At 41.3% G+C, this 16,410-nt stretch overlaps 1 protein-coding gene across 1 annotated transcript; it reads right to left on the bottom strand.

The window, feature by feature from the left end:
• Positions 1 to 1,336: 1,336 nt before the first annotated feature.
• Positions 1,337 to 14,862, bottom strand: AGXT2 (alanine--glyoxylate aminotransferase 2; the record flags this gene model as incomplete). Its single annotated transcript, XM_082300956.1, has 14 exons — positions 1,337 to 1,447; positions 2,922 to 3,020; positions 3,368 to 3,517; positions 4,951 to 5,039; positions 6,142 to 6,274; positions 6,987 to 7,079; positions 8,137 to 8,237; positions 9,076 to 9,169; positions 10,224 to 10,317; positions 11,391 to 11,485; positions 12,317 to 12,440; positions 12,727 to 12,911; positions 13,303 to 13,388; positions 14,832 to 14,862. 14 exons carry the CDS (start codon positions 14,860 to 14,862, stop codon positions 1,337 to 1,339), a joined length of 1,485 nt encoding a protein of 494 aa, XP_082157082.1.
• Positions 14,863 to 16,410: the final 1,548 nt, after the last annotated feature.

Raw genomic sequence — 16,410 nt, 5'->3', positions numbered from 1 at the left:
GGTGATCCTTGTGGATCCCTTCCAGCTCAGAATATCCGTTAATTCTTTGATCCTCTATCAAATATGAAACACCGCAAAGACGGATGCTTTTCTTCTGCCATCCTCAAACGACTTAATTACATTAAGCAGCAGACAGAAGGGAAGGAGTAAGATGACAAAGCTGTTTAATCAGTTTTCACAATTCCTATTTGTTTTGTACATCTACCTCCATAGGAGGTGTTGGGGAAAAAAGTCTAGTGGAACAGCTTTGCTGGAATAAGTGAGGGAGAAATAAATGCCTGACATGAATGAATGATTTTTTTCTGACTTCTAAGTAAAAACACTGCACTTCTGTTTAAAGGGATTATCTACCTGATATTGTGTAGAAAAAAAAACAAAAACAAACACCTGATTTTGGAGTGGAATTGGATTGTTCACAGGAGTTGTCAGTGGAGTTGGAGAAGGCAGTGCTCAGCAAAGGCTGTACGATATTGTTTAGGACCCATGGAATAAGATCTGGAGAGGCACTGATACTGTGTTACCCAAGTTCCTCTAAAGTACCTGCAGAATACTCCCCCCGAAGCTGACGTACTTTATTGGGTCAACGAATTTTTCAAGTATTGAAATTGGAATGAAAGTAAAATGATAAATGCACAGTTATTGCTGTCCACAACATCTGGTTTTTTATTGGAAAATGAAGGAAGCAATGACCTTACACATTAAAAAGTGATTATGTAAGAAAGAAAGAACATCTTACTCCATCTTCCAGAGTTTGCACCTTTACAAAATGATGAGTGGGTGTGCTGTGCACTCCCAGACGCATCAGGAGGAAAAGAGAAGTGTATTTTGGAGAGGGTGATGACTGGATTTCTTATCCCCATGATAAAAATAATCACTGTAATTAGAAACATCTCAAATGTCTGCAGACTTTTAGTAGTGCTCTAATTACAGTGTATCCTTGTAGGCAGGGTAAAGTTTTAACTCTGAAACTTCTTCCCCAACTGTTTCTCTCACTTTCTAAAAATTACCGATTTTGATACAACTTTCCCAGATGAAAGAAGAACATAATGCCTGCCTCTCCATCTGATAACCAGTTATTCATTCAGGGTTTTTTTGATAATGGCAATATAGGTGTGCAATTAATACAAATCACCACTGTAGAACTGAACTGTACATTTACAAAAGAGATTAGACCATGTCCTTTGTTGAACACTGCATCTGTCAGAACACTCTTATGATACTGAACAAGCATGTAATCGTCACACTATGATTTTATTTTCCAGGGTAGATTAGTGCCCAGTCTGGGTTGCAAGTATCAGGGGTTGTGTGTGCCTCTCATGCAAGGAAACAAATTAAGCTATTTTGCAGCGGCTCTTTCCATGTGTCTCTGTAAAGCAGTATGAAATACTTCCACAGCAAAGTCGACATCTCTTTTAGTAATGCACATAGGAGGCTTAATTCTGAATGTCTGAGGAGAGAGAACAAAGAGAAAAATAAATGCTCAAGTCATATGGAAAGAATATTGTTTAAAGCAGCATATCTGGGTCAGCACTCCCCTTCCGCCCCAAAAAAGTGTGGAAAAAAGGAGAACAGCAGTGCAGGCACTGAGGCTTATGATAAATGCACTCTGAAGTGGAGCAATTTTGAACTTGACTGCACTGAATTACATCTGACTCACGACCCCCTCTTGATAACCTAACTGCCACCACAAAAGACCTAAGTAGAGTAGGTCATGTCTGCAGCTCTGTTACTGCAGACAGAGACAGAGGAAAATCTCAGATGGATTTGTACGAAGAAAGAACAGACAGATGTATTTTCCTTTCTTGCAGCTCTACTACAGGGAAAAGTAGTATCTGCTGAGAATGGCAGGCTCTTGCATTGTGTCAGCTGATTTGCTGTTTCATTATAAGCTTCTTTTTAAAGGCTTTTAAGGGAATGCATTATGAATGAATCACTAAATACTATCGTGTAGTTAGGGTGCTATGGCTGGGAAGCATGTTGATCAGGAAGGGATGTATATACAGCTACACTTGTCAAGAACATGGGCTCTTAAATCTGAATGTTTGATCTATGTTTACAAGAGTATTCCATAAGAATCTTAAATTTCAGATTTTTTTCTATTATCACATCACAGGGCTTAATACAGCAAGAGTGGAATAGTGGTCTTTCCCACCCACAGTCCCCGCTGAAGCAAATACTCACAGATAAACGGCCTTCTCATCAGGCAGAATGAGATTTTACTGCACTGAGCTGCAGCTTGTTACCTGCCTCCTGGTCTGTGATTTGGGGAAGAAGCGATGAGGTGACAGACGCACCGCAGTGTCTGATTTATTTTAGCTGCCCTCCATCCATCTCACATGGAAGCTGCCTCCTCTGTGTCAGAGGGCTTCACTGACCTGGCCAGCCCTGAGGCAATTCTCTGCCATTACCTGAGTGCTGTAGGGAGCTGGTGCAGTGTTCTGGTGTACATCCTCAGCTGGTGTGGGCTGATGGCCTTCACATCCAATTTTCTCTTTTGTGCTGTACTTGCTGTCAACATCTTTTCTTTTTTTTTTTAATTACCATAGAATTAGAACATTACCAGCTCCCCAAACTCAAATAACTACTAGTTTTGTACTGATGTATCAGGTGATAACCTAAACTGTGCAAAGACTTGGTCCTGAGTATTGCTGAGTTCTTCTAATTTACAGAGACTGTAGTACCCTGCTTTTCTAGGGGAAGTTGTCCCTCTGAAGGAAAACTCCAAGCTTTGAGCTTGTTCAGAATACTTGAAAAGAATCAAATAGTTCTTTGAAAAAAATAAGCAACATTAAACAGAGATAGTTCCTAAGAGTATACATTTTCTAGTTTATTTACTAAACTGAATTAATTTAACTTGAGGGAAATGGGGATAGAAAATAAGGATAGAAAATAAGCTTTAATTATAACCAGAGGTTCAGTACCTGACTGTAGAGCCCTCCTCTGCCGATCAGAACCCCCATGTCTTTACAGTCCTCCCAGATCTGATTGATTTCTTCAGCTGGAAGAGGGCGTCGACTGTCCTAAGGAAAGGAAATATTAAACTTCACTTAGATATTCAAAATTAATTCTGTGACAAAGATGTATATATCAGTCTCTCCAACAAATCCCACCTCTAGTTGAAAATGTTAGCTGCATAACTTACCTGCTCTCATGAGTCTGTGCAGTTAAGGTGCGTGTCACTGTTTACTCAAAGCTTGTGAAACAGGTGAATGATGGAATGTTCGGGCTAATTTTTTAGCCAGAACCATGTTTTCCCACTTCACTGTCTGCTTTTTAGCAGGAAATACTTCTATTATTTCAACTGAAATAAAATGTGATGAAACTTTCAATGGCACTGTAAATTGAAAGGATTGAAAAAGTCACTAACCTTATCTGTCACCATTTCTACTCCAATCATAAGTCCCTTGCCACGGACATCTCCAACAATCTCAAATTTATCCCGTAGTTTAGCCAACTCCAGCAGCATGTATGTTCCCACATCCTCACTGTTTTTTTGTAGACCGTCTTCTTCAATAGCCTGGTTAAAATTAAGTACCATGACAGTGTTGCAGGAAAAGCTTTCAATACATGCTGTTAATCCCCATTGAACTTGACACTATATTTATCTCACTTCCTTACTATGTTCTTTCACTACTTCAGTGGTCACATTCTCCTTCTCTTAAAATCCTCTTAATGACATCAGAATACAATCATACATAATACTTTGATGTTTCTGTGGCACTTTTCACATTTTACTTATTACTTATATTTAATCCAGTAATTCCTGCTCACGTGTACTTGTAACTGGAAAATACCTGACCAGAAGGACTATTTTCAAAATCTTACCAGAATATTTTAATTCTTTCTTAGTATCATGAGAATAATATTATTAGACAAGGCTTATCTATGTGTACTAGGAAAGGAACAATTAGAGTGCTTTAATTATATTTATCAACAATGTTTTTAATAGCAATCTTTTCTTCGTTCTTTACTCTGTCCTCCTTAATCATAGTTTTTATTTGCAGGCACATACTGGCAACTACACACAAACCATTAGATGACTTAACATCTGCATTTAGAAAAATCACGTTTAAAACTTAATTACAGAAGATAAAGTTGTTTCTACTTTTTTTTTTTTTTCTTTCAACTCCATTTTATTCTTCCTGAATCTAACAATCTCCTTGGAATTATTTCAGAGCCAGGCTCCAAGTTACGTTAGAGTTGAAAAACCCCAAAACATGGCTTCTTTATACAATCATCCATCTTATTAGTAGCTTAAACCCTCCAAACCACTCAGGAAAGTAACATGAATAGAAACACTGTCTGCTGTAATGAAGTGAGCTTCAGGAATTAATAGTCTGTACGTAATCAATTAAAGACAATTAAATAGTGACCTACTACCCACTGATTTTCTGGGGATGGACTGATTTTCTACTGGATAATAAGTGAAATATATTGCAAATTTTTCTATTTTCTTTTTCATGAGGGATTTTTTTCCCAAAAGGAATTTTGACCTTAGGTATTTTAACTGTCTGGTCATTAAGGTTTTTTTAAGCATAAGGCAAAAGCTGTTGAGTTAAAAAATTTTGTTAAGCATGTGTGCCAGAAAATAGGTTTGCTTTAGCTGTGGATTTGTGTAGCGCTATGAAAGAATTAGCTAATTCTTTTGAGAAAGTACTCTCCTACAATTTTATTAACAAAGTAAATAACCTAAGGGAGATAAAGATGATTCTGAAATCATAAGTAGAGGGCTCCTGCTCTTTCTAGAGGTTTGAAAATTTTTGCAATTAAACTAATCAGGATTCTTTCCTGTGCATAGGGCACACTGGCCATGCATGTATACATGCATATGTTTATGCACTTTATTTAATTATTTTTAAAATTGTCCACATAGACATTTATACATGCATTTTTCATCTTTTGATACAAAAAACTTGTGGTATAGATAAATTTATGTTATGTTCTCCCTACATCAAGAACTGCAGCTCCAACTACGCAGGCCAAAGGGTTTCCTCCAAACGTATTAAAGTGAAGGTTTTGAGCCAAGGAATTTGCAATCTCTAAAAGAAAAAGAACAACACTGGTTACTCCATCATTTCATAGAATCACAGAATCATAGAATCACAGAATGGTTTGGGTTGGAATGGACCTTAAAGATCATCCAGTTCCAACCCTCCTGCCATGAGAAGGCACACCTCCCACAAGACCAGGTTGTTCAAAGCCCCATCCAGCCTGGCCTTGGACACTTCCAGGGATGGGGCATCCACAGCTTCTCTGGGCAACCTGTGCCAATGTCTTACCACCCTCACAGGGAAGAATTTTTTCCTAATGTCTAATCTAAACCTAATCTCTTTCAGTTTAAAGCCATTCCTCCTTGTCCTGTTACTCCATGCTCTAGTAAGAAGTCCTTCTCCATTTTTCTTACACTGGAAGGCCACAATAGGTCACCCCAAAGCCTTTTCTTCTCCAGTCTGAACAATCCCAATTCTCTCAGTCTTTCCTCATAGCAGAGGTACTCCACCCTTCTGATCATCTTGGTGGCCTCGTCTGCCTTGTTTGGTAACTGTACTTAATTGCTTTAACATTTGTTACTGGAACAAAAATTACATTTGCTGTGGTTCGGCTCTGATTCTACTGGAGAAAACGCAGCAAGATTTCCTGAAAGCAGTGCAAAATATGAATATTTACAAAAACTATAGTGTCTAGCAGATGCCAAAACACAGCTTTTTTTAAAAGGTGTGCTTCTAACATATGCTGTTGCCTGACAGCTACCCATCTTCCTCACTAGATTGAACCAGCCATTTGTAGGAATCAAGCAGCTGGGTAACATCCTGCCCTATTTACTCACAGTATGTTTATCAGTAAAACAGTGACTTCAGTGAGGATTTCCAGGCTCTTTTAGCTGTCCTACTAACTCACAAGTTCATTCCTGCTTCACTTATGCAACTAACCCTATTTAAATACAGCTTGGTACTGATATAGCACAACACGTGGTGAAACGAATGATGTAATGAGGATCCAATTCATCTGTCAAAAGATAGATTGAAATAAAGTTTAGAAGTAACACTCAGCTTTTTAACCCAGTTTCTCAGTAAATAATTATTTTATATTATAGTTTGGAATTACTCTGCTTTACATCATAGCGGAACAGAACATTTATACCTTTTGTTGTAACAACAGATGCCATTGGGAAGCCATTACCAATTCCTTTTGCCAAAGTAACGATGTCAGGGACTACACCATGTGTTTGAAATCCCCAGAAATGGCTACCTGTCCGTCCAAATCCTGTCTGTACCTTTCAAAGGCAAAATTCAGAGAAATAACCATCACTTTCTCACACTTTATGATATAGTTTCTTTTCTTGTCTTTCTATTGTTACTGATTTGCATTAAAGAGCAACTACCTCTGAAGTCAACTTGTATTAGGATCCTTATTCAAATGGCTCTGCACAAAATGCTATTTATTGTAATTGGGTTTTTCTTTCATGTGATAACATGTCATCGTGTCTTAGGCCTGGTGAGATCCACAAATCAGATGCAGCTTCCATTTCAGAGTGGAGAGGAAATGTAAAGGCATTTGAAGCATTTGATACTATTTTAATATTGTTTTAGCTAAGAAAATTCAATTTCTTAAACTTATTTGCAGATGTACAGCAATCAACTCTTCTATATTTTACTTATGTCAACAATACTCATAAAAGGAAGGGTTATTTTGACAAATTTCCACCACAAGTATCATTTGTTGCACATTTGTGCAAATTTACTGCTCCCAGAAGGTAAGGATTGAAGTTTGCTACAAATACTACCTCTGCCCAAAATGAGAATAAAGGCAGTAAAAACTGGGAGGCTCCTATGCTTGGAAAAATGCAGTTTAACACCTTGTTAAAATTAAGCTATGAATTGCATAGCATTTCACTTAGATTATTTCCAGGCTTCACTTGGATTCTTTTATGGTAACTTTCAGAGGTACCCCACTCTAGAATTCTTAGGTAAAAAGATCTGACTCACTTCATCTGAAATGCAAAGGCCCCCTCTTTCCCGTATCAGCTGATATGCTTCCTTTAAGAAATTTCTTGGGTACTGAACAGCTCCATTAACACCCTGCCAAGAGAGAAACACAATGTCTTCAAGGAACAAACAAGGAAACAGGAGTTCTACTTGGGGAAAAAAACTTAGCAGCCCTCAGGTAACAGCAAGACTGCTATTTTAAGCTTCTGGTTCCAGCAATGAAGCTGCTTCAAAAAGCTCCTGCTCAGGTCACTCATTCCCATTCCACAGTGCTGCCTGCTGTTCCTTTCGTTGTGCTGGCATGAATGTTTATGAGGCCATGATCACTGTAAGACCAAGTCAATTAACAATAAAGTGCCAAAACAAGGACCTTGAAAATCTACACACAGTGAAACCCAGAAACTCTGTTTCCTGGTGGAGTTGACCAGAGAATTCACATTCCTTCTTTGGTTTATTTGTTTAGAACATTGCCTCCTCAACGTCTTTTCACCTTGTCAGTTTGCATTTGGATTGGAAATTCAATTCTACCCTGCAGCTGGACCAGAACAGCTTTTTAGATGCAAGTACATAACTGCTTAGAAAACAGCAAAACCAGAGAACCGCTCCAGTTTTCCTTGTTGTCACAGTTCTCGCATATTTTTTTTGCCTGGGATAAATTCTCCATTTTTCCTGTTGAAGAACCACATATCCAGCAATTGTGAACATAGGGTGAAACATTAGGAGAAAGAATCCTGTGGCCACCGGTTGCTAGACAGCTGTTAAAAGTACAGTGGACAACGTGACTAAAAGAGGGGGAAGGGGGTTGAGTTAAAAGTTTACAGAAATAGTAATGAAAATTGGAAGGAGATAATAGAAACCAAAGTATAGCATCCATCATACTCACTATTTAAATGCAGAAAAAATGTATATGTTTAATCATGATTCTGTGTTTAATTTCACGAGAAAAATTCTAGCTCCATTGAAGTCAGTGATAAAAGCTGAAATTTTAGGGCAGTGTATCCAATCTTTCAAACATTTAACGTGTTTAAAGCATTAAAAAATCATAGTAAAAATCAGCAAAAGTCTATGTTCAGGTTGTAGCTAAAGAATATCAGATTTGAGTAATCACACTATTTGTGCTATCACAACTGAGAAACAGCAAACTACCTACTTGAATTGGTTCAGCAATAAATCCAGCTACTGTCTTGGGCACTGAGGTATTCAGAGTATCTTTGAATTGTTCAATGTACTGGTCTTTTGCATGACATGCACCTGTTTACAGAGGAAACAGTTTGAAGGGACTTTACTTAATATGACACAAAACTAGCTTCAAAACATGAAATTACACATCAAAGCAACAAGTGTTATGTGACTGCATGGTAAATATTCACCTCTCAAATGAACAGGAGAAGGCTAAACATTAAAGGAGAGAGTCTCTTCTCTTAAACAACATGTACTCTGTGGTTAGTGCAGGTAGGAGGATTCTGGATAATACAGCTGCATAACAGTCTGTTCTTAAATAAAGAACAGAGCAATTAGTATGGCCAATGCTCCCATTCACTATGGAAGGCAAAGCTAAAACCAGAACACTCTGTTATGTGTATATGTGAATTAAAATACTGAAAAGTGCTTGTTGAAACAGTAGAAAAACTGATTGGAATTGTTAGATGCAGAGCAGTAGAGGAGATTTCACATTGTGTTGTGTATGGAAGACTTCTGCCTATTGCTGGCTGCAGGTTGTCCTTACTATTTGCCTTATTCCAATATAAAAGCTGGAAAGCTGCCTAAACTTCAGAAACAGCAGAAAACACCATCAACACTTCTGTTCTTCCAGATGTGCTGAAGTGAGTTCCACAGCTTCCAGAGTTGATCATGACAAATACTGGAAACAAAGACTGAGATTTCAAGAGGAAATCTGAGAATGTGGTGTCATCTGTCCCAGATTTTTCCCATCGGGATGTGGGATCGTGAGATTCTCTGCAATATTTTCTTTGGTTGCCCTTGCAAAACCTAACCAGACATCTGCTTGTCTTGAGGAGGTAACTAGAACCTATTTTCACAGCCCTCAATATTTTGTAATCTGAAAGCCAAATTTTTGTTATGGACCAACCTTCAGTACAGCTGCATTTTCGAACAGTTTGCACTGGAGAATCTCTACAATGGCTGCCTCCCCATGGACCACGAAAAACATCTGGTAACATTGTCTGTCAAACATAAGAGAAATAGCTACAGATTTGATGACACCTTTCTAAGAGATCTTTTGATCTAATGACTAATGGCAAAACAAAAAAACCCATCTCTTAGAATCAAGAGGCAAATACAGTTCAAGGAACTTTTCTGAAGAACACTTGGGAATAACACCAAATTTCCCCCTCACAAATTGGTGCAACAAAGACAGTTTTGGGACTGACAAGTTTAGACTATTCCAGCAATAGTCACTTAACTGATTTTTTGTCTTCTCTTGTTCTTTAACTTAGTCAGCATATTGGCTAGGAAAGAGTTAATGCCAGCATTTTAAGAGTTGCTGGTAGCATTTCAGTACTCTGAAGTATGAAAAAATCTGCAAAATAGAGGGAGGCAGGCAGATCTAATAGAGACAGCTGCGGCTTTCTAATCCGTGCTGCTGCCGGAATACTACACGACTTCAGGCCACTCATTGAGACAGGCTGGGAAGTTGCTGTAAATGAGCCTTCCTATGGTTAATACTGGGGCCAAGCTGTCACCTGTAATTATTGGGTCACCAATGCCAGCTTCTAGACAGAAGGTTACTCCCATCTGCTCTAGGGACAGGACATGACATATTGCCATTTAACCTCAGTGGATTTCCTTAACAGATATGTCTCCTGTCTTGCTGAAATAGGGTTCCTATTCATTACAGTGAATGATCTGCTCTAGACCATCTGAAAGCAGCTTTGCATAGATCTGCCAAACCAAACTTGAAGAAAGGGGTTCAGAACATTATTTTGCTCCTTACACAGACTCCCATGCAAGCATCAAGCATGACTAAAGAACTGCAAATCACGACCACTCGCATTACGGCTGTCCCACCTCAAAATTTTAACTAAGGAATTGAACTATACATAGAAGAGAAGGGGATTCTGGCTCTTGTTGAACTTAGGCAGCAGAAACAGCTACACTGCAGTTTTGATTAGTGACCATAAAGCACTTGAGGGCAGAAAACATAGCAATTGCTGAAATATTCAAATAAGCTGTTAGTTACCCAGAATATTAATAAAAAATTAAAACCAAAAATCTCACAGCTGTACAGCCAAAGCCATTGGCAACACCATGCTTGTAAGGAGTCAGAGATGTCAAACCCAACGTGTAAGGGCTGCCTCCATGGTATCCTCCTCTGTTCAAACAAACAAAGCAGATCAACATCACTCATTTCCAAGAAGTGTCTGGAGCAATATCAGTTCTGAGAAGGCAGGCTTCTGAGCTACAAATTGTTGGGAAAAATGTGCATTGTTGTACTGAAACTAAGAAGTTTCCCACTACCATTTTTTTGCTCTGCCTTTTGACTCTGACTGCAATTTCAAATATTAAAATTGTGAAGAAATGTTTGCAAGGAGATGACTACAATGATTGGAACCAACAGCAATTCAGACAGCGCCTTGTGAAGATCTGCTGTAGCACCTGATCCCTACAGAGAAAACATTTCTGTCCTTTGAATCTTGGAAACAGCTGCTGTCTCTAACAGATGCTGTCAATCATTAAACTAAATGGTGGTTTGCTGTCAGTTTTATACACAAATCAAAACTGGTTAGTGAGAAACACAAGCAAGGTAGGTACCCAATGTTCTGTTGAACACAGTAACAGAAAAATACAGCTCTTCATTAACACAGCCTTTTATTCTAATATCTGAGGCTCCCTGGGCTGTGCATTAAAGTGAACTGTGGTGCACTGGTGCCCACCTCGATCCCTGGAATTAAGCCAGAAGCGCTGTTTGTGTACCTGTGCAGTGAGCTGTGGTTCAGGGCTCTGACAGAAAAACAAAGCAAAGCAAACAAAACAAAAACCAGCTCCCAGCCACAGCAGTTCCCTGCAGAGGTTCACTGCACCACTGTTCCAGAGGTACCTTTGCACCCCTCACAAAGGGGCACTGCAGAAGGGAAACAAAGGAAGAATGTAGCAGTTACTCGATCTTGCTCTGGCATGAACAAAAGTCTATGAAAGCACATTCTGAATATAGATATCAGACCATTTTCTAGGTAACACAAGCAAAAATTGCAGGTTGCATTTTTATTGCAAACTAGTCCTAGCATACTGTATCAAAACTTCAGCTCCTGGTTGTCAAATAAAGTAATTTTATACCATTCTCCTCTGCAGACCTGGGGTGAAAGAGTTCTCTGTCTTTCCTTGGTTTAGGCATGTAGAGAGTGATCACACACACAGAGGAGTTTTATAAAGCTCTGTTGGCATTACCTGAGAGAGATGATGTCAAAGTTATGGGTGTGCAGCCTTGCCATGAACATAGCTAAATCATTGGCTTCTGACCCGCTGTTGGTGAGATAAACCACCTGGGGGAGAACACTTGGCATCAATACGGCACAAAAACATCACTTTCTTCAGCATCAGACCATGTCCCTTAATAACATAATAAGCTATAACCTAGCACTGCCACAGGGTGACCTCACCACAGTAAAATTAGTGTTGGCCTTACACTATGAATGAGAAAAAAGATTCAACTGATGTGCTCTGGGAGAGTACAGAAAAATCTCAAAGGGTTTCAGTTCACAGGTTTTCCTAAGATGGAATTCTGATTGAAATAAATTGAAGTGTTGGGTCAAACCTAAGCATTCCACATTTTAATTTTTTTTTTACTCTCATTCCATCTTAAGGATTGCAGCAGATTTGTACTCTTCTGCTAGACCAATTCATTTTATCACCAATTTATTTTACCTGAAAACAAAAATTATTTTTCTTACTGTTTTGCTGCATATGAAACATGACAATTATGTGGTTTATTTAATTAAATGTCAGTAAAGTGCACTACACAAAATACTGTCGAACACTTCTCACTGTGAATTTTCATGAGATCAAGAAAATTAAGGCTGGATATATATAAGAATGGTAAACATCTGCTTATTTCTCTCAGTAATTTTTAAGCTGGCAATGCCTCTTCACAGTGAGGGGAGAAAACAACAGAATAGGAATTGGGGATATTGTGCTTGTCTACAGCTAGGTCTAAAGAAAAGGCCCTGAGGGCCCTCATGCTCTTTAACTGACAGTCTGTATTCCCCATACAGATTTTCTCTCTAGAGATATCATGGCTCTCAATTATTTAATAAATACTTCTTATGAACAGACACCCTCTTCACCAGCCCCAGCTCCAGTCAGAAGCAATTTACCTTCAGTGGATCTGGAAAAAGAGAAGTTAGCTTTTCAGCATACTCGTGGATTGCTGGGTACATGTAGATATTGGTGGTATGCCACAGGCGAGCCAGCTGCTTCTGGGTAGCCATAGTTACCTTCCTGTGTGTAGCAAAGGAGAGACAAAGGGATTGAATTCCACACTCATACATGCACATACCTCTGTGCTATTGATTCTGCAAATGCAGATGCTGCACCGTGTGCCAGATGGACCGAATTAATGAATTCCTCAAAATGCAGCAGAAATTGAACCTACTGTGATACATGACAATTCAGTGAATTATATTCTGGTTTTAGGCCCACAGTGCTGCAGATTAATGAAGAGCAAAACAAACACGGATGTCTCTTCCTGTATTTTATACCATAAATCAGAAAGCAACACACTTACGGGTGACAGTGTCCAACACTGACAGTGACAATCCCAGCAAAGAGATCAAGGTATCTTCGTCCTTCATAATCAAACAACCACTGCATGTGTCCCTGGTGCAGCAGCAATGGCTTCTTGTAATACGTTCTCAGTGAAGGAGCAATATTTTGTTCACGGATCTTCTGCATACGTTCATACGGATAGGACTGAGCGGAATAAAACAGTCAGTATCCATCTGTGCCTTCCAAAGATCCAGACTCATGGAGTTGTAGTGGAGCACACAGACTACACAGCTGCCTGCAGGACTGAGATGGTAACAAATTCTGGCACATAGAAGGCTGTTCTACAAACCTCTGAAATTCAGCTTTTTGAAATAAGGCTGCTGTTCTGCACATACCTCTTTCTAAAATGTTTTCAAATTAACAACGTAGAAATTACAGATTTGTCACACAGGTACATCTACAATTTATATCCTGGTTGTAGCAGTTGGGTTGTGCCCAAAGAAGCAAATATTATGATCTTATTTATTAGATGAGCCTATCACTCAAACCCAGTAATGCAGTTTTATTTAAAGTCAGTGTAGTATCCATGACTTACTTCATATTTTTCAGGTACAAAATCACAAGGAGGCATTTTTGCTTGTGTGAAGACAGAACTTTTCCATTTCTGCTGCCTAAAGGCAACTACAAAAGAGTAAGAGAATTATCACTTAGCAAAGTATACATCTACAAGATTTGTTCAATAAGCTTGTTCAGAGAACACACAACCTACAGCCACAGAAAGTTTTGGAGGGATTGTTTTTTTGGTCTGAGAAGTTTTCTTTGGGGAGAAATAAGTAACAGGCAGAATATATGTAATTTTTAAAAAAAGACGTTTATGTCTCATCCATTAAAACTCAAGTTTTCAGTGTCACATGGACTTCTATTTTGACAGAAGAAGAATTTTTATTTTAAAAATAAAAACTGTTTCTAATACAAGTTCTTCTCTGGAAGCAGTGGGTGAATGCTCTACAGTCAGGAGCCCAGGGTGACTGCAGCACAGGTAGTGCTCCCAGGAGTGGGGCAGAGGCCCAACAGACCTGAACGAGGTGGGCAAAGCAGGGTTCACTGAGAATGCCCCGCACAAACAGAGCTGAGTCAGGTCCAGGAGCCACCCAGGGCACCCAGGCCCGAGCAGTAGCGGACGGGGCCAGAGACAGGGCTGGACACAAGGTTACAGTGGAAGTCCAAGGTCCATCCAGGAGACAGAGCCAGGGCTGGACTGGGGCAAGGCTCATGGCTTAGCTGAGGCAGGGACTGAAGGTTCAGGATAGAGATGAACCAGAGCTCCTGGGCAAGGGGTACAGCTCTGGGGGAGGCTTCTCAAGGGACACAAGCTCTGCTTAGGGCCCTGACAACTCCAGCTGCTGTCTTCCATCGTTGCTTCAAAATCCTGGGAACAGCACACCATCCTGCCTTTCATTTAACTGCAGATGCAATTCAGTAGGTATCAGAAAGAGATACCTGATTGCCCAGAGAGGCTGTGGAGTATCCCTCACTGGAGACATTCAAGATCCATGTGCACACATTTCTGTGCCGTGTGCTCTGGGATGGCCCTGCTTGAGCAGGAAGGTTGGACCGGATGACCCACTGTGGGCTCCTCCTACTTGACACATTCTGTGACTCCGTGATTCTGCTAAGAGTTATTTGAAAACACTCTCTTTCTGTACCTACAACACTGTCTGCTGAGAGTTACACATTTGTTTTTAAAAGTCGAGGGTTTTAACCAATTTCTAAAACACATGTGAAATGCAATTGACTGAAGAACAAAGTTTCCTGGAATTAATTACATACAATGTCACTTCCCTTACAACCACTTACAGCACTAATGAATCAAGAATCTACAAGATTCCAGTCTCAAAAAACTAGTTGAAAACCCATCAGTTAGGGAAGTTCTGCCCCTGGAACCCTTTCCAAGGGATTTGCAGCTACACCGAAATGGCTTCTACCCCGCACTGCTCCGCGTACAGGCACGGCGCTGCCATCCATCCCAAATCTGCACGGAGTGGGTGCAGGGACCCCTGCGGGCCTCGGCCAGCCCAGCTCCGGCACACCCCCCGTACCGCGCCCTCCGCGCCGCTCCCTCACCGCTGCCGAGCCTCCGCAGCCGCCTCGCCATGTCCGCCCGTCCCGGGAAGCGGCACCGCCCCGACGCGTGCGCTGCGAGCCGGCCGGACACACCGTGCTGTCCCCGGTGTCATCCCGTGCTGTGCCCCTGCTCTCATCCCGTGCTGTGCCCCTGCTCTCATCCCGGGCTGTTCCCGGTGTCATCCCGTGCTGTACCCCTGCTCTCATCCCGGGCTGTGCCCCTGCTCTCATCCCGTGCTGTGCCCCTGGTGTCATCCTGTGCTGTACCCCTGCTCTCATCCCGTGCTGTGCCCCTGGTGTCATCCTGTGCTGTGCCCCTGGTGTCATCGCATGCTGTCCCCTTAATGTCACCCTGCGCTGTCCCATCCCGAGTCTTCTGACACGGTTTGACTGGAAGCCCTTCAGAGGGCCCTCAACAGGCTGGAGAGATGGGCAGAGAACTGTCTGAAATTCTACAGGGGCAAGTGCAGGGTCCTGCACCTGGGGAAGAACAACCCTGGGTACCAGCACAGGCTGGGGGCCAGCCTGCTGGAAAGCAGCTCTGTGGAGAAGGACCTGGGGGTCCTGGTGGACAACAAACTGGCCATGAGCCAGCAGTGCCCCAGGCCAATGGAATCCTGGGATGCATTAGGAAGAGCAATGCCAGCAGTCAAGGGAGGTGATCCTGCTCCTCTGCTCAGCCCAAGTGAGGTCTCACCTGGAGTCTCTGCTCAGTTCTGGTCTCTGCAGTACAAGAGAGATTATGAAGGTCCTGGAGTGGGTCCAGCAGAGAACTACAAAGGTGATGAAGGGACTGGAGCAGCTCTCTTACAAGGAAAGTCTGAGAGAATTGGTTCTGTTCAGCCCCAAGAAGGAATAACTGAGAGGGGACCTCACTGGTATCTGTCAGTGTCTGCAGGGAAGGGTCAGAGGATGGAGCAGTCTCTGCTCAGTGGTGCTGAGCAATAGGACAGGAGACAGCAGGCAGAAACCGATGCACAGGGAATTCCACCTGAATATGAGAAAAAACTTCTTTACTATGTGTGTGACTGTGAAGTGGAACAGATTTCCCTCTGTCTCCCTCATCGAAGATATTAGAGAACTGTCTGGATGCAATCCTGTGCTGTGTGCTCTGGGATGACACTGCTTGAGCAGGGAGATTGGGCCACATGACCCTCTGTGGGCCCTTCCAACCTGACCCAGTATACGATTCTGTGAATTCTATTATGTTAAATACGTCTGGGTGGATGACGAGAAACTGAGACATGCTGAGAGAAATTGATGAGCCATTTCTTTCCTTTTTTTGGTTTTGTTTTGTTTTTTCAGTGAAGAGGTGTAGCACAACCTCCTACAGGGATGGGAGAAGTGGGAAGCTCTATTGCCTTCTTCTATTACCTGCCAGCATCCAAGCCCCAGGCAGCCACTCACTCAATCTCCGATGAGCAGGACTGGGGAGAGGAAGGGAAGGGTAAAAGTGGGAAAACGGGAGGGTTGAGATAAAGAGAGTTTAATAGGAAAAGCAAAGTGGCACACAAAAGCAAAGCAAAAAGAATTAATTCTCCACTTCCCATGGGCAGGCGGGAGTTCAGCCATCTCCAGG

The sequence above is a fragment of the Coloeus monedula genome (assembly GCF_965178545.1).
Source record: "Coloeus monedula genome assembly, chromosome: Z".
Taxonomy (NCBI): Eukaryota; Metazoa; Chordata; class Aves; order Passeriformes; family Corvidae; genus Coloeus; species Coloeus monedula.
Note: the sequence above shows the minus strand (reverse complement) of the source record. Positions and strands in the feature narration are given on the sequence as shown.